The 20,274-nt window shown below is 40.3% G+C and overlaps 1 protein-coding gene across 1 annotated transcript; it reads right to left on the minus strand.

Moving 5' to 3' along the window:
- Positions 1 to 15,155: 15,155 nt before the first annotated feature.
- LOC102186467 (DDB1- and CUL4-associated factor 12-like protein 2) lies at positions 15,156 to 17,297 on the minus strand. Its single transcript, XM_005700398.3, has one exon. It carries the CDS (start codon positions 17,265 to 17,267, stop codon positions 15,876 to 15,878), a length of 1,392 nt encoding a protein of 463 aa, XP_005700455.2. The 5' UTR covers positions 17,268 to 17,297; the 3' UTR covers positions 15,156 to 15,875.
- Positions 17,298 to 20,274: the final 2,977 nt, after the last annotated feature.

The raw sequence follows: 20,274 nt of genomic DNA on the forward strand, positions 1-20,274 counted from the left end.
GTATATGTGTCAGAGCTACTCTCAATTTGTCCCACCCGTTCCTTTCCCCAGTGAGTCCACAAGTCTGTTCTCTGCCTGTGTCTCCACTGCTGTCCTGCAGATGGGTTCATCGGTACCATCCTTTTAGATTCCATATATATGCTTTAACATGTGATATTTGTCTTTCTCTTTTTGACTTATTTCACTTTGTATAATAGGCTCTAGATTCATCCACCTCACTAGAGCTGACTCAAATGCATTCCTTACAGCTGAGTAATATGCCATTGTATATATGTACCACAGCTTCTTTATCCATTTTGGATGATGTGTTTTCATTCTTTTAGTTTTTTTTTTAATTAGAGTATAATTACTTTACAATATTGTGATGGGTTTTGCCATACATCAACATGGATCAGCATTAGTTGATGATGTGCTTTTTAAAATTAATTAATTTATTCTAATTAGAGGCTAATTACTTTATGGTATTGTAGCGGTTTTTGCCGTACATTGACATGAATCAGCCATGGAGGTACATGTGTCCCCCATCCTAACCCCCCCACCCACCTCCTTCCCCATCCCATCCCTCAGCGTTGTCCCAGTGCACTGGCTTTGAGTGCCCTGTTTCATGCATCAAACTTGGACTGGTGATCTATTTCACATATGGTAATATACATGTTTCAATGGTATTCTCTCAAATCATCCTACCCTCACGTTCTCCCACAGAGTCCAAAAGTCTGTTCTTTATATCTGTGTCAAAATGGATTAAAGATCTAAATTTAAGACCAGAAACTATAAAACACCTAGAGGAAAACGTAGGCAAAACACTCTCTGACATAAATCACAGCAGGATCCTCTATGACCCACCTCCCAGAGTAATGGAAATAAAAGCAAAAATAAATAAATGAGACCTAATTAAACTTAAAAGCTTTTGCACAACGAAGGAAATTATAAGCAAGGTGAAAAGACAGCCCTTCAGAATGGGAGAAAATAATAGCAAACAAAGCAACTGGAAAATAATTAATCTCAAAAATATACAAGCAGCTCAGCAGCTCAATACCAGGAAAATAAATGACCCAATCAAAAAATGGGCCAAAGAACCAAATAGACATTTCTCCAAAGAAGACATACAGATGGCTAACAAACACATGAAAAGATGCTCAACATCACTCATTATCAGAGAAATGCAAATCAAAACCACAATGAGGTACCATCTCGTGCTGATCAGGATGGCTGCTGTCAAAAAGTCTACAAGCAATAAATGCTGGAGAGGGTGTGGAGAAAGGGGAACACTTTTACACTGTTGGTGGGAATGAAAACTAACAAAGCCACTATGGAGAACGGTGTGGAGATTCCTTAAAAAACTGGAAATAGAACTGCCATATGACCCAGCAATCCCACTGCTAGGTGTACACACCGAGGAAATCAGTATCAAAAGAGACACGTGTACCCCAATGTTCATCGCAACACTGTTTATAATATCCAGGACATGGAAGCAACCTAGATGTCCATTGGCAGATAAATAGACAAGAAAGCTGTGGTACATACACACAAAGGAATATTACTCAGCTATTAAAAAGAATACATTGGAAACAGTTCTAATGAGGTGGATGAAACTGGAGCCTATTATACAGAGTGAAGTAAGTCAGGAAGAAAAACATCAATACAGTATATTAATGCATATATATGAAATTAAGCAAGATGGTAATGATGATCCTATATGCGAGACAGCAGAAGAGAGCTTCTTGTGCACAGAATACAGTTGGGTAAGGCTTTAAAAATCCATTGTGATAATCTCTGTGTTTATATATATTTACATTCCACATGCCAATATTATTATATTTGAAGAGAGTTTCTTGTACACAGAATACAGTTGGGTCAGGCTTTAAATCCAATGTGATAATCTCTGTGTTTTAGTTGGTATATTTAGATCATATGAGCTTCCCTAGTAGCTTGGCTGGTAAAGAATCTGCCTGAAAACAGATCCTGGTACAATTACTGGGTCAGGAAGATCCTCTGGAGAAGGGATAGGCTACCCATCCCAGTATTCTTGAGCTTCTCTGGTGGCTCAGACAGTAAATAATATGCCTGCTATGTGGGAGAACTGAGTTTGATCCCTGAGTTGGGAAGATCACCTGGAGGAGGGCACAGCAACCCACTCCAGTATTCTTGCCTAGAGAATCCCCATAGACAGAGAAGCCTAGTGGGCTACAGTCCATGGGATCTCAAAGAGTCAGACACAACTGAGCAACTAAGCACAGCACAGGTCATATACGTTTAATATAATTATTGATATGGTAAGGCCATTGTATTAATTTGCTTATATCTTTTGTTCTCCCCGTTTCTGTTTGACTATTTTACTATTACTGCCTTCCTGTGGGTTATTTTAACATTTTTTACAATTCCATTTTGATTCATTTATAGTATTTTTTTAAATTTTATTATTATTATTATTATTATTTACTTTACAATACTGTATTGGTTTTGCCATATATCAGCATGAATCTGTCATGAGTGTACATAAGTTCCCACTCCTGAACGCCCCTCCCACCTCCCTCCCCATACCATCCCTCTGGGTTATCCCAGTGCACCAACCCCAGGCATCCTGTATCCTGCATCGAACCTAGACTGGCGATTCATTTCTTATATGATATTATACATGTTTCAATGCCAATTATAGTATTTTTGAGTATCAAAAGCTCAGTAAGACATGGTCCCTGCCCTTGAGGGAATCATAGTGAACAGCAGTAGTTCTCAACCTTGTTTGAATATCAAGATAACCCATTGCTATTGATATATATGCTGCTGCTGCTGCTGCTAAGTCGCTTCAGTCGTGTCCGACTCTGTGCGAACCCATAGACCACAGCCCACCAGGCTCCGCCGTCCCTGGGATTCTCCAGGCAAGAACACTGGAGTGGGTTGCCATTTCCTTCTCCAGTGCATGAAAGTGAAAAGTGAAAGTGAGGTCGCTCAGTCGTGCCTGACTCTTCGCGACCCCATGGACTGTAGCTTACCAGGCTTTTCCGTCCATGGGATTCTCCAGGCAAGCGGACTGGAGTGCGATGCCATCACCTTCTCTGAAATTGATATATATATATATATAGATTAGATAAATAATATATGATAGATAAATAGATCAATATTATAGAGATATTAGATATTATATTTCTAGCACTATCTATCTTCCTATATCCTGCATAGAGATTGTTATTTTGTGGGAATGAGTTAGGATCCAGGGTCTGATGTTTAAAACCTTCACAATTCAATTCTTTTGTTGTTCTTGTTTCCTTTATAAGAAAACAATTGTATCTTTATTAACGTACAATTCACATATTATAAAATTCACAACTTTAAAGTGTACAGTTCTTTGGTTATAGTATATTTACAGAGCATTACAGAAATCAGAACTGTCTACATTCTACTCCCATGGATTTGCTTATTCTGGACCTTCCGTATAAATAGAATAATAAAATAGGTGGTCTTTTGTGTCTGGCTTCTTTCACTTAGCATCTTCAAGGTTCATCTATGTTGTAGCAAGTGTTATACTTTATTCTCAATTTATTGTTGAATAGTATACCATTGTATGGATATATCATGGATTGTTTATTATTTTTTGGTTGATTGATATTTAGGTTATTTTCAACTAATGGCTATTTTGAATAATGTTGCTATAAACATTCTCGTAGAAATTTTGTGTGGATTCAGAATTTGAATCTGATATCCTACTAAAACTGTAAACCAATAATTGAGAACCTCACTGCCTATCAAAATCTTTTGCAATAATGGAAATAGTGTGTATTGGCAATGTGCAAAGTAGTAGCTGTTGGCTACATGTTATTAACCACTTGTAGAAACTGTGATGACATTTTAATTTTATTTCCTTTTAATTAATTTTAATTTACTAGCCACATGTCACTAGTGACTACCATACTGGACAGTACAGAAGAAGACCTGGGTTTAGGAAGATAAATATTGATATTAAAACATGGATTGGTAAAGAATGAAGACATAGGCAGGTGATAAGATAATAAATTATTTAAAAATTCCATCTGGAGAGGATGAGGATCACAACTAAGCCAATAGTAGAAGAGATAACCTGAGGAGAAAAATCCAAGAGACATCTTAGACTGGACATGAATAGGTTGATGATTTAGAGGAATGGAGAGCAAGGAGTCTAGGAGGACTTAAGCCTTGCTTTTATGTCTAGGCCTCACCTGGATAAGTGTATCTAAGTTTAAACTTGTTTTTTACTGTTTAGCCACATAGAGGCAATCCCTCTAAACTCTGCTAATATTCAATTAACTAAAATCTAGAATTCATTGGTAGAGAAAGTGTGCTCATTACAGATTTGAACATTTTAACAGTTACCATTATTATTTTAAGGACTGCCATTCTTATTTTTTTAATTTACTTTTCAATATTTTAAGAAAAATACAATTAACATGCAAAGCATTGCTGTTACTATATTGAATAAACAGACAAATAAAAATCTGTGACTTTTACTCCAGAGGTGAATTTGTAGTCTACAAAAGTTTTCCTGTCACTATTTTATATTTGCAGAGCGTATCAGGATCTTGGGTAGCACTTACATAGTAACTACTGTAAAAAGGTATTGAATTCATAGTGCATGCTTATTCTGCCAGGTTGTGTCATTATGTTATTTAATTGTTAATGGAAAAAGCATTAGGGAACAGTGCATGCTTGTTTTGACAGTGGCAGCTCTAATGGTTAGTAAAAATTTAGTCAATAGGACACATTTCATGAAAAACCAATGAAATACACAATTATCGCTTTCCTCATCTCAACCATGTTTTTCTCAGACTGTCTTTCAGCTGTAGAATATATTTATATTACAGTGATAATGTGTGTGTGTGTGCTTGTCACTCAGTTGTGTCTGACTCTTTGTGACCTCATGGTCTGTCCATGAAATTCTCTAGGCAAGAATATTGCAGTGGGTTACCATTCCCTTCTCCAGGGGATCTTTCTGATGCAGGGATCAAACCCAGGTCTCCTGCATTGCCTGCAGACTCCTTACCATCTGTGCTACTAGGGAAGATAATGTATAGGGATGCAGATGTAAGACATGCATTCTCTTTATATTTATTGAATGGCTGAGATAAAAGTTTTTAGTGGGTTTTCAGAAGAAAGTTATATCTCACTTTATTAAGTCAAACTTTTAGTCCTTGTCTGCTTCTTAATTAGCTGTATGACAGAATAAACACATTCAATCTGGTTTAACTTTAATTATCTATAAAATCATGTGGTTGCTAGTAAACAAGGATATTCAAATTAAAACAAAAATAACATGTCATATTTTATCCACCAGACTGGAAAAATTTAAAAATATCAAGTGTTGGTGAAGATATGAAGCTAAAGGAAATTTTATATACCGTTTATAAGAGTAAAACATACACAGTGCTAGTTTTCTATTGCTGCCTAACAAATAACCACAAACTGAGCAGCTTAAAAACGTATCCACTTATTACCTCATACTTCTGTAGGTTAAAGTTCAGACACAACATAACTAGGTTATCTGCTTAGATTCTTACAGGAATGAAATCAAGATTTTGGCTTTCTCTGTTCTGGTCAGGAGACTTGGGTAGAATCTACTAAACGTGTTTATGTTGTCAGTATTCAGGTGTGTGTGTGTGTGTATGTGTGTGTGTGTGTGTGTGTGTGTGTGTATGTGGTTGAAGGAGTGAAATTCCCATTTTCTGGCTGACTGTTGGCTGGGGGTCATTATCAGCTCCTAAAGCTACCCACAGATCCTATTAATATCATTTCTCCATATTCATAGCCAGCAACAGAGAATATCTCTTGTGTCAAAAACCTCTTGTGGTTTTTTTTCATCTGTGGAAAGAGCCCAGTCCCTTTAAAGAGTTCACCTGATTATTAAGTCCACTCCAGATAATCTCCCTATTTTAAAATCCACTGGGATTTTAATTATATCTGCAAAGTCCCTTAACAACATCACTCAGATTATTTCTTGTATTGCTGGGAGAAGGTGTATTGCTGGGCCAGCCATCTTTGAGATCATTACTTTTACCCCAGAACACTTAAGAGTTCTGTTTTGGCAGCACAAACCAAATTAAAAATGCACACTCTCTATAAAACAACAAGTCTTCTTCTTAAAAAAAAATCTAGAGCTGTTATCATATGTGTGCATCATAATATTTTTTTAAAATGTGTGTATTGCAACATAGTTTGAAATACAGACAATTTGGGAAGAACCCAATTATCCAGTGGTATAATACATCTATTGTGGTATATTCATGTAACAGATGATTCAATGGTGAAAATAAACTAAATATATACATATACATATTAGAAGATATGTTACATAATGTTGAGTGAAAAAAAGAACAAATTGCTGAATAAATTTAGTATATAATTCATGTAACTTTTGTAAAGGACAGAAAATTAATGAAATTCTTTCTAAATATTATAGATAAAAACATGAATATGTACAGACTGACTCTGGATATAACTCAACATCTTATTACCTCTTAAGACCTTAGGCAAGTTATTTAATTACTCCTTGGTAAAATGATCATCCATAAAATGTAGATTACTATGAGGATTAAATAAGCAAATCTTTGGAAAGTGTTAACCATCTAGTGCACATTAAGTACTTAAGAATTTGTTAAATAACTATAAATAGATAACTATAAAACTTTAACTGGACAGATACTTACTGAACAGTTACAGTGAGTGCTTATCTCTGGGGAGACAAGAAGGTAAATTACAGTGTTCATGGAGGACTTCTACTTCATCCATGGTTTTACTTTCAGTTAATTCTAAACGGCAGAAACATGAGTTTTTGTTACATTGTGTGTACATTTTGTCATTTTAAAAATTAAAAGTCAAGGAATACTTTTAAAATGACCATTATAAAAATACCTTGATGCTTAAAAATAAGAGTGTTATCCTATATGATGTTTAATGTATAGACATACATCTACCTATTCTTGACCATATATTCTGTGATAAGTGCATTCTAATGATGACATGAGCAAACTGTCATATTTATTTATACCGCTTTCTTTTACTTTATAAGAAGTGACCTTAAGGGATAAGCTTAATTGGTAGTATAGATTCTGAAAAGTAGTCACTTCCGGAATCTGATTTCCCATAAGCACTGGGCAAAGCACAGTATATAATTGTGCCTTGATATTTGACATTTACAACGTCAGGACTAATTGCTGTTATCTGAGCAGCAACTTAAAATATTGAGGTAAAATGAAGAACTGGTTAGTACAAACATTAGAAGTTTTTGAGATTTTAAAAAATTTTTACATATTCTCAAAGAATCATAGTTCCAAGTTATCATTCATTACTCAAAGCTCATACAAGCAAATTGGAAAAAAATACAATAACAGATGCAATGGGTGACTGCAGTACTCTGCCATTAGTTTGACTTGTGTTTTTCATTTGGTGACTGGGTGAGTCACTACAGAGAGTTATAAAGTAAAATAAAGAAGATTCAAGATTTTAATAAGACATTATCTTGAGCTCTTCACATTGAAGATAATTTATCTCTGTCTGGATGCAAGTGTTTATATATGTGAACACTCAAACAAAGATACTGACCCCAATAAACAGGCATAGTAATAAAATCCTTTTGTAAGTGAAGATGAAATACTGGTTCAGTTCAGTTTAGTCGCTCAGTCGTGTCCGACTTTCCGACCCCATGAATTGCAGCACGCCAGGCCTCCCTGTCCATCATCAACACTCGGAGTTCACTCAAACTCATGTCCATCGAGTCGGTGATGCCATCCAGTCATCTCATCCTCTGTTGTCCCCTTCTTCTCCTGCCCTCAATCCCTCCCAGCATTAGAGTCTTTTCCAATGAGTCAACTCTTCGCATGAGGTGGCCAAAGTACTGGAGTTTCAGCTTTAGCATCAGTCCTTCAAATGAACACCCAGGACTAATCTCCTTTAGGATGGACTGGTTGGATCTCCTTGCAGTCCAAGGGACTCTCAAGAGTCTTCTCCAACACCACAGTTCAAAAGCATCAATTCTTCTGCGATCACCTTTCTTCAGAGTCCAACTCTCACATCCATACATGACCACAGGAAAAACCATAGCCTTGACTAGACGGACCTTAGTCGGCAAAGTAATGTCTCTGCTTTTGAATATCCTATCTAGGTTGGTCATAACTTTCCTTCCAAGGAGTAAGCATCTTTTAATTTCATGGCTGCAATCACCATCTGCAGTGATTTTGGGGCCCCAAAAAATAAAGTCTGACACCATTTCCACTGTTTCCCCATCTACTTCCCAGGAAGTGATGGAACCAGATGCCATGATCTTAGTTTCCTGAATGTTGAGCTTTAAGCCAACTTTTTCACTCTCCTCTTTCACTTTCATCAAGAGGCTTTTAAGTTCCTCTTCACTTTCTGCCATAAGGGTGGTGTCATCAGCATATCTGAGGTTATTGATATTTCTCCTGGGAATCTTGATTCCAGTTTGTGCTTCTTCCAGCCCAACATTTCTCATGATGTACTCTGCATAGAAGGTAAATAAGCAGGGTGACAATATACAGCCTTGATGTACTCCTTTTCCTATTTGGAACCAGTCTGTTGTTCCATGTCCAGTTCTAACTGTTGCTTCCTGACCCGCATATAGGTTTCTCAAGAGGCAGGTTAGGTGCTCTGGTATTCCCATCTCTTTCAGAATTTTCCACAGTTTATTGTGATCCATACAGTCAAAGGCTTTGGCGTAGTCAATAAAGCAGAAATAGATGTTTTTCTGGAACTCTCTTGCTATTTTGATGATCCAGCTACTGCTTATGTATATAAATGTGACACAAGGATCATTATTCTATTGAGATCTTGAAGGTCAAATATATGTCTCTATCCAATGTTCTGTCTCAGCAGATGGTTCTGATCCTACTATGATGTCTCTGCTTATTTGCTTATGGGAAACTGCCTTTTAAAAGAGAAGTATTTAATGTCCATTTTTTACCTTCTACAGAGAATATTTATTTGGTTTTCCAGAATAATATTATCAGGTTGCCAAATTCAAAACAGCTAGATGGCTGGGTGAGAAAGATTATTACTGTCATTCAGTTGGTCGCTTAATCCACATTAATCTAAATCACTGGTTTGAATGCTTCTTAATGAATCGACTCATCTATTCATAGTTATATCAACCAGCTATTATGTTGTGTGCCAATATTATGACTAATTACTGGGTAAAAGCTAGTGAAAAGCAAGACAAATGAGCAAAATTATGTATTATATCTTGGTTTTGCTTTATATTCTCAATGTTATATATTTATGATATTTAATCCTTTGTAATGAAAGTGTCTAGATATCAGAGCAAATATGTTCCCACATGTTACTATTGCTCAAGTCCTAATATTGAGAATAAAAGAAGACTTTATGAATTATGTTTATCCCCTATCTGTGCCTATAGACTCTATACACCTTTTTAAAGTATTTGTTGGTTATTTTTCTTCTAGCTCCCTACAAATAATAAAACTTAAGTACCATTTTTTGTCAGTGGTCAGATTTATGTAGGGGCTTCCCAGGTGGTGCTAGTGGTAAAGAACTCGCCTTCCAGTGCAGGAGATGTAACAGATGCGGGTTTGATCCCTGGGTCAGGAAGATCCCCTGGAGGAGGACATGGCAACCCACTCCAGTATTCTTGCCTGGAGAATCCCATGAACAAATGAACCTGGTGGGCTACAGTCCAATAGGGTCACAAAGAGTCAGACATGACTGAAGTAACTTAGTACAGCACAGATTAATATGAAGTGAAGTCGCTCAGTTGGCTCTTTGCAACCCCATGGACTGTAGCCTACCATGTCCTCTGTCCATGGGATTTTCCAGGCAAGAGTACTGGAGTGGGTTGCCATTCCCTTGCACTGGCCTTATTATCAGTTAAAGTTATCAGAGATGGGAATGGACTTAAGTGTTACAGCAATTACTGAGAATACACCTTGGTTTGTTTCAAAGCTAAAATTCACCTCCCATCTATAATTGTAGTTGGAAACATGAATAGAGAAGATTAATGGACATTTAGGTGTCAAGACTCAAAGTAAAATTATAGTCATATAATAAGCAGAGATATTTTGAAAAGAAAAGTGAGTATCCAAAATCTTGAAAGTCTCTAGTGTTACAGGTTCTTCAAATTAGCCTCTGGCTATGAATTTTATATATATATATATATATATATATATATATATATACACACACACACATATATGTATGTATAGTCCATATATATTGCAATTATTATTATAACATATTAAAACTTCAACCAGGAAAGGCTAAAGTACAACACAGACTCTTGAAGTTGGTAGGTGCTAGGTCATATCGTCTTCGCATCTTAATCAAGAATGTTCACATCACTATCCTGCAGACACTGTGAGCTAGTACCTATGTAACTTTCACACTACTTGTTCAAAATCAACTGGTTTGAGGAGATGAGATGAAATAAATAGAAAACCACAGTCTGTCAGGTGTTAATGGGACCAAAGATCCCATGGTCAATTGTGAGACACACCAAAACTTTATCCTTCTTGGAGAACATTTAGTTGATTGCTATTGCAACTCCTCTGGCAAAAGGTCTCAGTGGACTCCCATATTCCATGAAAATGGATTTGTCTCATCTTGAACTTCTTCCTGCACTGAGCACCATTGATCATTGCTTTCTTCCTTTCCTCTCTTCCCCCTCCAGGCCTTTTAAAATATATCTTCATTGTTGTTCTTCCCTTATGTTTACTAAAAAATCAATGTCAGTACAAACTGTTCAAACATTACATAAATATATAAAATAAGAAAAAAGTCCCATATTATACCACATCTTAGAGACATACAGTTAACCCTTTTATATATATTCTTATATATAATGTATGCTTATTCCTTTCATCTTCCCCCTCCTAACTTTAAACAAAGATAGGATTATAGTATGCCTCTGGTTTGCAATTTATTTACTTCATCTAACATTATCAAAGCTACTTCTCCATGTCAGTAAATAATCAACTCCAGAATTTTAACAGCTCTCTAGTATTCCATCCGGAGAAGGCGATGGGACCCCACTCCAGTACTTTTGCCTGGAAAATCCCACGGACGGAGGAGCCTGGTAGGCTGCAGTCCATGGGGTTGCGAAGAGTCGGAAATGACTGAGTGACTTCACTTTCACTTTTCACTTTAGTGCATTGGAGAAGGAAATGGCAACCCACTCCAGTGTTCTTGCCTGGAGAATCCCAGGGATGGGGAAGCCTGGTGGGCTGCTGTCTATGGGGTCACACAGAGTCGGAAATGACTGAAGCAACTTAGCAGCAGCAGCAGCTAATATTCCATCATTTGGAGAACAATCTAACTAGTCAAGCATATCCATGGACAGTCCTCCAATCATGCTTGCCATTTCAAAAATCACTCTTGCTATCAATGATCTTTTGGATTTCTATTTTTTTTAAAATCATATCATCTGCAAGTAATTATAACTTCTTTCTTTCCCAATATTTCTCTTTCATTTTCCTATCTTTGAAAACTGCCACATCTAGAATTTTTATAATACTGGTGGTGACTTTTAGAATCCTTGTCTTGTTCCTTACTTTCATAGGAATTCTTCTGTGAGGAATTTTATTGTTCTATTTAATTCTAGTCAATGTTGTACCATTAAAGAGGACTGTGATTCAGGTTTGAAACACAGCACATGAACACACTCTCCATATGAAGACTATATTTCCTCATACTTTATTAAGGACTTTATCAGAATTGTAGTAGGGTTTTATTAAAAACCTAAGGATAGTACGGGGAGGGAGGTGGGAGGGGGGTTCAGGATGGGGAACACGTGTACACCTGTGGAGGATTCATGATGATGTATGGCAAAACCAATACAATATTGTAAAGTTAAAAAAAAAAAAAAAGAATTAGCTTCACTTTGCACGGTATGGTTTCCCTTAAATACACTGATGGGTTAAATTCACTGTATTTGAAAAACACATTGCATTTATCTATCTATATATGTAAAACTAGTCTTTTCTCACTTTGTACAATTTTAGTTAAGTTTTTAAATCAATATTATGCTGCCCTCCTATAGAAAAAAGGAAACTTTTCCCTTTGGGTTCTAAAGTGGCTCAAAATGAAATATTCCTTCACAATGGGAAATAATTTCTTTGTGAGATCAGGGTTAGCATGCCTATTACATGTGTATAATTATATGTTTATATGTTTGATTTTCTTAGAGGAAAGGCAAGTACGTAAATAAAGTAGCATTCAGAGTTTTCTAGAGCTAATGGTCTGTTCTTATCTATTCTTGGAAACAGTTTAGTTATTTGTATCTTTTGGTAGCTTCTTCACTCAGATTTTACAGTTACCTGGCTACAGCCCTTGGGGTGGCAAAGAGTCGGACACGATTGAGCAACTGAGCATGCATGCACACCTTATAAATAAATCTGTGCCTGTGGTTGTTTCTTCTTCTTCACTCTAAATTCTCTGTATGTGTGCTTTTGTGATTGTAATTCTGAGGAAATGAGCATCCTCCACTGATACCCCGTGTCCTTTGGTAGCCTTGGAAAAGTGGCAGAGCCCTGCACCTGTGGCACTGAGGCAGGAAATCAAACACGGGCTACTAGCAGCTGGTGATACTCCACCTCTGTGAGGCTGCCAGGGCTTTGGCATGTCTGCCAGCCTGCCAGTGCCAGCAGGCTGTTGAGAGTTCTGGAGACATCTCAGACCAGCAGGTTAAGTGGTACAGCAATCATTGTGAAGTCCTGCTTTGTGACCAAAGTCTGACTTTTCATTCTCCAAGAAGGTACCAGCAGTTGACCAAGGATAAAGCTTCATTAGTGGACCAATATGAGATCCTGGGGCAAATATTTAGGGATGATATCTGAGAGAAAAAACTGCCCTTTTTGACTGAGGTGGATACTAAAAATTATTATAAAATAATTAGAAATATGTGTTGTCTCATGCTGATGACATCCTTGCATGTGGGTAAAATAGGCCTCTTCTATTTTATATTCTGCCCTCCCCCTCCCCCTTTTAAAGGCTTTTCTATTCTACTTGCCCCTAAAAGGGAGAGTTTCCCAGCATTTCATATCACTCACCTTTCCAGCAGTGAGAAATCTCATTCTGGAATATGTAACCAGTTCTTTACTGGGTATGTTCTCAAGGTGCCACAAAGGCACTGCAAATTCCACATGTCCCCAGTTGAGTTAATCACACTCCACACATATCCTCTGCGGCTCCATTTTCTATATTCATCTGTTGCCACTATTCACTGACATTCAATCCCAGAGTCTTAGAGCCCGCCTAAATTCTCTGGTTTTATTCACCCTTCAAGTGAAATACCAAATACTGCTTGTTCACTTTATTTTCCCCTCATTTTTTCTAATACCTCCTTCCCTCTCCACACTTACCTCAAATATCCTGGTGCAGACTCTCATCATCTCCTTGAATTTTCTTCAGTAACATATGATGCACTGAATCCAAGTGAAGTCAGGGTACAATAAACCAGGAAACCCTACTAGGTCCAGCTGAGCATTTAAGAAATGTAGTCTTATGTAATCCATTTGCAGATATGTGAACCTGAACTGCAGGTGTTCTCTGCCTTTGGTTTGACAGTATTTTTATTGTTTGCCCTCATTTCCTCATATTCTTGATCTTTATTTCAGAACTTACTTGGTACTCTGACCACAAATCCAATTAACTTGGCCACAGTGGCTTAGAAACAAAGGATCAAGATTAAGTGGATATCTGATTGGCAAGGAGTAAAGAATTTGATGACACACTGTTGGCAAGAGTGTGGTGAATCAGGCGTGTATACATTACTTATGGGAGATTAAGTTGGTAGGACCCTTTTGGAGGGTAAATTGGCAATGGCTATTAAATATAAAATTGACCCAGCAGTTCCACTTTTAGGAATTTATCCTGCAGATATACTTTCACATGTGCATAAAGATGTATGCACCTAAGTAATCACTGTAAAACAGTTCATAGTAACAAAATCAAAACCAATATAAATGCTCATTAAAAATGTTATGAAGAAATAAAATATGTCCCAATCATATTTTAGGGAATACTATACAATTAAAATGAATTAGGTAGATATGTATGAGAGAAAATCTTTAAGGTTTGGTTATAAAAGGCACGGATATGTAAAACACATGCTATCATCTGTATTAAAATTGCATACGCATATACATATATGCTTTCACACACACACACATATATATATACATATATATATATAGACTATATCTAAGTGGACAGACACACGAGATGTACTTTTCTGACCCAGAGGCAAATCAGGGAACTTGGGGTATGAGACTAAATTTTCACTATACACTTTTATAAAGTATGATTCTTTTTTCACGTTCATGTGTTACTTAAGTTAAAACAAAATGTGGAAAGTCTTGATAGATGTAGTTTAAAATATATAAAATATCTTCATATGTAAAATGGCATGTATTTATGCCTTTTCCTCACATGGGAAGTAACATATACACATACCCAAGTACATAGTATATGTGAGTAGGTGGTTATGAGCACAATATGCATGGTCGTGTAAATGAAAACCAGTGTGTTAAATCATCTTAAAAACACAAGACACCTAACTGCCCTAACCGGTAGCAAATATATTTAGATAAGGTATTCAAGACTGGCGTGCTGCAGTCCATGGGGTCACAAAGAGTGGGACGTGACTGAGCAACTGACCTGATGGTATTCAAGATGTCACTGAATCTTTTAATCCATGATAAGAGCATAAGTTTGCTTTTCAAAACCAAACATACAGAGTACTATGTGCATAGGTGATATTTCACCTTGTTTTTCTTCTGGAAGATTTTGACTTTAATATATTCCTAGAAGGGCAATTAAGAAAAAATATATGTTTAAGCATTCAGAAACTTTAGCATAGCACTTAATTGCCAAAATGCTGAATGTACTTTATTTTTCTTTCCTGCAGTGCACCACATACTCAATCCAGATAAAAGGCTTATCCACATATACAATAAAAAATGGTCAACAACACCTACATTGAACACAACAGTCAGCCTTTCTCTATAAATGGCTGCCTGGATAGTGTTACCTAAAATGTAAAGAAACGTTCACCCCCAAAAGTACCTCCCTGATTGTCCTGCCACATAGAGGCCAGTTCTGATTAGCTCTAAAATTTGTAGCATAAATACTACCCAAGTAAGCAGGCTATAATATAGCATATTTAGACAAGAAGACTGAGGGCCTGGGGGTACTGATGCTTAAATTTTTTACTAAATAATCAAAATTGTGATTAATAGGATGAACGTAATTATAAGATTTTTTAAAAAAGAGAACATATTTTAAAGTGTTTTATACACCAACAATATACAAACAACAAACACAGTTTCCAACATCCAAATGAAACATACCCCAAATGGTGACAATCTAGAACTTGAAATGCATTTTCTAATTGGAGTAGGGCTATAAACCTGCTCTGTTATATGATGGGTAGTTCCTTGGATCAGCCCAAAAGACACTTTATAGCACACATTTCCCAGAAACACAATATATCTGAAATGTGTAAAAGACCTGAAGTTACTATTGAAACATTGATCAAACTAAAGTAGTGAATTATAGTAGGAACCATGACTGTGTGAGCCAAGAGAAAGCACGTGTGAATCATTCAATGAGAACACAATTAAGGATCAGCCAAAATTCTGTGTGAGAGGCAAGAGATGGTGGTTGGAGGAGGTGCAGAAAAATCTTAAAGCCAAGTGTTGACTGCCCAAGAGACCACTTTTGCCTTCTCTCTCTTCGCCTAATAAACTAAGCAGAGGTAAACTGGACCCCTTTCCCCTGGAAGATAAAAGCCACACAGAGTCAAAAGCACAAACACAGAGTGAAGGAGGAAAGTGGGAGGGGACTGGAAGGTAAATCTGGGCACTTTGAGGACAGGGCGGCCATCCTTAGCTCCAGAGGCCTGCATAGTTTCCATGGAGGCCTGAAGGTAGAGGGCCGCCAGCAACGAAGAGCTTCATCTCCGGCCAGTTGTAGCAGTGGGTGTAGAGCGCATTGGGGAACTCGCCGATGCCACCGAAGTAGTTCACCCACAGGTCATCATGGTTGAGCCAGCCTCTGCCACAGGTCAGCTTGAGCTTCCTCCCTGCATGCCCCGGAGAGGAGTACAGGCTGACCGAGGCCCTCTCCTCTAGGAACTTCTGCGCGCGGACGTCATAGAAGAGCAGAGAGCCGTGGCCGGTGCCCACGGTGATGATGTGCTCATAGAAGCTCAGGGAGCGCACACCCGTGCCGCCCTCGCGGGAGCACAGTGGCCGAATGTTCTGCTGGCGCTGCCGCGGATCCAGGAAAGAGACATGGGACTGGGAGCCCACCGCGTACAGGGACAACTCATCGCAGTAGGTCAGGCACACGTTCTCTCGGCAGTAAGGCAGCCTGATGGACAGCAGCCTGGACAGGGTGCTCCGGGCTTTCCACAGGTGGAAGTAGCCGTCCAGGGACACGGCTCCCAGCTCCTGGTTCTTGGCGCTGAAGGCCAGGGCCCGCACCTTGCGGTTACTGGGGTTGGTGCTGGCCCTGGGGATGTTCTCCACATCCCGAGGACGGATGTGGGCGTACACGGGGAGCCCTGCGTCGCTGTGCCAGGCAATGCTGCCCTGGAATATGTCGGGGTCTATCTTCCAGAGCGCCAAGGTGCCGTCGCGGGAGCCGCTCACGGCAACCGTGTCGCTCATCCAGGCGATGGCGAAGATCCAGTCCTTGTGGCCGTGGCGGTCGCCCAGGCACATGGGGTCCAGCGTTGGCAACTGGTAGATGGCAAGGCTGTTGGGGTTCTCACCCCCTGTGGCCAGCAGCGTCTTGGAGGGATTCAGCTGGATGGCATGGATGCCGCAGCCCGGCTGGGCGCGGGCCGGAGGAGGCCCGCGATCCCGCATGAGGGGGATGCGCGTTATCTGGCCCGACTGCACGTCCACCACGAAGAGCGTATTGCACTTGGTACCGCACACCACCTGCCTGACGTTGAGCCACTGTGACGCGAACACCTTGTTGAGGGTGCCCAGGGACAGCTCGCGCTCCTGCAGCAGCTCGGGGAGCTTCCGCACCGCGAAGCCGCGCAGCTCGCCATCGAAGCCCGGGAGCCTGGCGCGGCCCCGGGCGCCCACCTCGCGCCCCTTCAGGTAGTTCACCAGCGAACGCCGCGCCGCCGGCCGCTTGGGCTTCTTGAGCGGCAGCGGCCCGTCCCCGTCCACCGCCGCGGTGACCTGAGACGACGAGCCCGCGGCGGCCTCCTGGAGCGCGGGCGCTTTCCGCTTCCTGCTACCTGTTTGCTGCGGGGCCATGCCGGGCGGCGGGCGGGTGGAGGCGGCGCGGCGGCGGCGCGTGGCTCCGGGGTTGGCCGTGGCAGCGGTAGGGTCGGCGGGGGGCCGAGGCGGCCAGGGGCGCGGAGCCGACCGAGCCCGGGGCGCGGCGGAGGCGGAGGCGGAGGCGAGGGCGGGCGGCCCGGCGAGGAGAGGCGACCGGGCGAGCGGAGCGCGGGGCGGCGCGCGGCAGCGAGGGCGGCGGCGACGTGGATCCAGGCGAGGGCGGGAAGTGCGGCCAGCGGCGAGGGCTGCGGGAGTGAAGTCGGTGTGGGACAAGGACGACGCTGGGGGCGAGGGCGAGGGGGCGGAGGCCGCGGGAGGGGCGGGCGAGAGGTGCCGGGTAGCACGCGCCGGGCAGGGAGGGGTCGGAAGGGGGCAGGAAGGAGAGGTCGGAAAGGGGCAGGAGGGAGGGGTCGGAAGGGGGCAGGAGGGAGGGGTGGATGGAGCCGCCGCTGGGGGAGACTCACCCAGGACCAGTGCTCTGGTATTCCCTAGCGGTCTCCCAGCAGACACATCTAATACGCCTGCCCAAGCCCCTGATCGCCTACTTGGGGAGTTTCACGACCCTCAGGACAGCAACAACCAACTAACCTTCATAAAATCCTTACTGAAATAGTTCTGAAAGCTAAAGTACAGTCAAGTATGAGGCTAGAAGGAGCGCTGAAAGTTATCTGTTGAAACAAATATGCAGTTGGTGCGATTTGTGGAACGTCTTTGTTGCAGTTTAGTGAACTTGACCAGGGATGGTGGTGTTTGGCAGAGGCAAGGACCCTCCCCATTAGGGCTGTCTGTGGCCCCTCTGGTTTGACCACTGTACTGAAGTCTGTTAAAAATGTTCAACCGATTCCCCGCACCGCAACCCCCTCCCACCCCCCCCCCCGCCCGCCCGCCAGGGTTCTCAAATTGAGTTCCCTGAGCTCAGGCACCAGCATCTTTCAGGGGTGCATTCCAAATGTAATTCTCCAGGCTCCACCTCCCGCCCGGTGGGGTTAGGGTCTTGTGGTCGAGATTGAAGCTTCATGATGGGGATCCCAGGCGGAGTCTTGTCATGTGCGAGAAGCCCGTTGGGAAGTTGGGGCAGGGCCTGAGGGATGTACAGGATTTCCAGAAGCACAGATAATGAAGATCTTTCCAGAAGGATAAAACCACATAGACACAATGGTGGAGAGCAGGAATTCAGAGCATGGGTTTAGCAGTATGTCCAGATGTGCTCAATTACGCAGAAATACACGTGGCTGGTGGCCGAAACCAACTCTGCACGCACTCCAGTCTTATCTAAAGCCGTGTTTGCTCAGTGGGTGCATTTGGGGAAGGGAAGTGGGTGCATTTGGGGAAGAGAAGTGAATTAACTAGGAGAAGGCGATGGCACCCCACTCCAGTACTTTTGCCTGGAAAATCCCATGGATGGAGAAGCCTGGTGGGCTGCAGTCCATGGGATCGCGAAGAGTCAGACACGACTGAGCGACTTCACTTTCACTTTTCACTTTCATGCATTGGAGAAGGAAATGGCAACCCACTCCAGTGTTCTTGCCTGGAGAATCCCAGGGACTGGGGAGCCTGGTGGGCTGCCATCTATGGGATCGCACAGAGTCGGACACGACTGAAGCGACTTAGCAGCAGCAGCAGCAGTGAATTAATTATAGACCGTGGATCCTTCCCACCACTCCCGTCCAACTCGAAAGTCACAGTGCCCACTCCTCCCTCATATTCCTCTCCATGTTTAATGCTATATCAGGAGGTGGGTGAGGATGGTAGATAGGGAGAGACCTGACAATGAAAAGAGTGCTGACAACTTCATAGTTAGGACTGACATTACTAGAGAATAACTGATTGCAAATTCCTTTAACTTAACCTACCATAATGCCATAACGCTTTCCTTTTTTTTTTAATTCCACCTCATAAAAATGGATATTATACAATAAGACTTCATGGCATGCTTTTTCCTGTTGTGGTAGAACATACAATAAGACTTCATGGCATGCTTTTTCCTGTTGTGGTAGAACAAAATAGGCTGAATATTTTGGAATATATATATATATATATATATACATATATATGTATACACACATATATGTAGATAAATACAGATATATTTCAATTGTAAAAATAATTTTTATAACAGCTATCATTTATTGATAGTGTATTTGTGTCACAGGTTGGAGGGCTGTGCTAAACACTTCAAATATTTTATGTGCATTCGGTCTCACAATAACTTTGTGAGGTAGGTTCTATTTTTATAGCCATAATTTAAAATGAGAGAACTGAGGCTCAGAAAGAGTAATGATGACTCCCTCATGGTCACACAGCTTGTAAATGGAAAAGTCAGATTGTGAATCCCTGTCTGACTCCAAGGCTTTTACTTGGAGTAAATAACAACTACTCATTATTTTATAAATACAATTTTTCTATTTCTATCCCTTTAAAAACCATGTCAACTACCCCATCATGGAAATTTTACAGTTAGTGCATCTTGTGCACTTTTGAAAGACAGCCACAATTTCTAAAATGCATGAATAAATATTGAATGCAAATTATGTATAACGCTTTTCATAGGATATTTAAAGGCAAAAATAGAATGAAACACTGTTTCTTTTACAAATTCTTTTAAAATAATATTTATAAAATGTAATAATATATGCCTTCATTTGTTTGGCTTTTGTTTGATAAAAATAACACCCATATAAATAGTCCTAGTATTATGTCTCTCTACTTTTTTGATAATATAAATATGCAATATTTGTGTATAGTGATGTGTTTTTAGACAATGTACAGATTGCTATTTTGTATTTGTAAATGAGTTGTGTTAATTTCATTTAGAATACATGAAACACATTTTATTTATGTCTATACTATCAGATTTCTTTGAGCTTTTCACTTCAAGATGTAAAGCTTCCAGACCAGAGCCAAGTTATGTTGAGAGATTTACAGTTTTGTTTGGCTTACAAAATTGAACTTTTATTTACATTTGATTGCTTCCATTTTTTGG

The sequence above is a fragment of the Capra hircus genome (genome assembly GCF_001704415.2).
Source record: "Capra hircus breed San Clemente chromosome X unlocalized genomic scaffold, ASM170441v1, whole genome shotgun sequence".
In the NCBI taxonomy this organism is placed as follows: Eukaryota; Metazoa; Chordata; class Mammalia; order Artiodactyla; family Bovidae; genus Capra; species Capra hircus.

Bases quoted from the DNA above. Each gene is read 5' to 3' on its own strand.
- LOC102186467 (XM_005700398.3), bottom strand. From the start codon at position 17,267: ATGGCCCCGCAGCAAACAGGTAGCAGGAAGCGGAAAGCGCCCGCGCTC.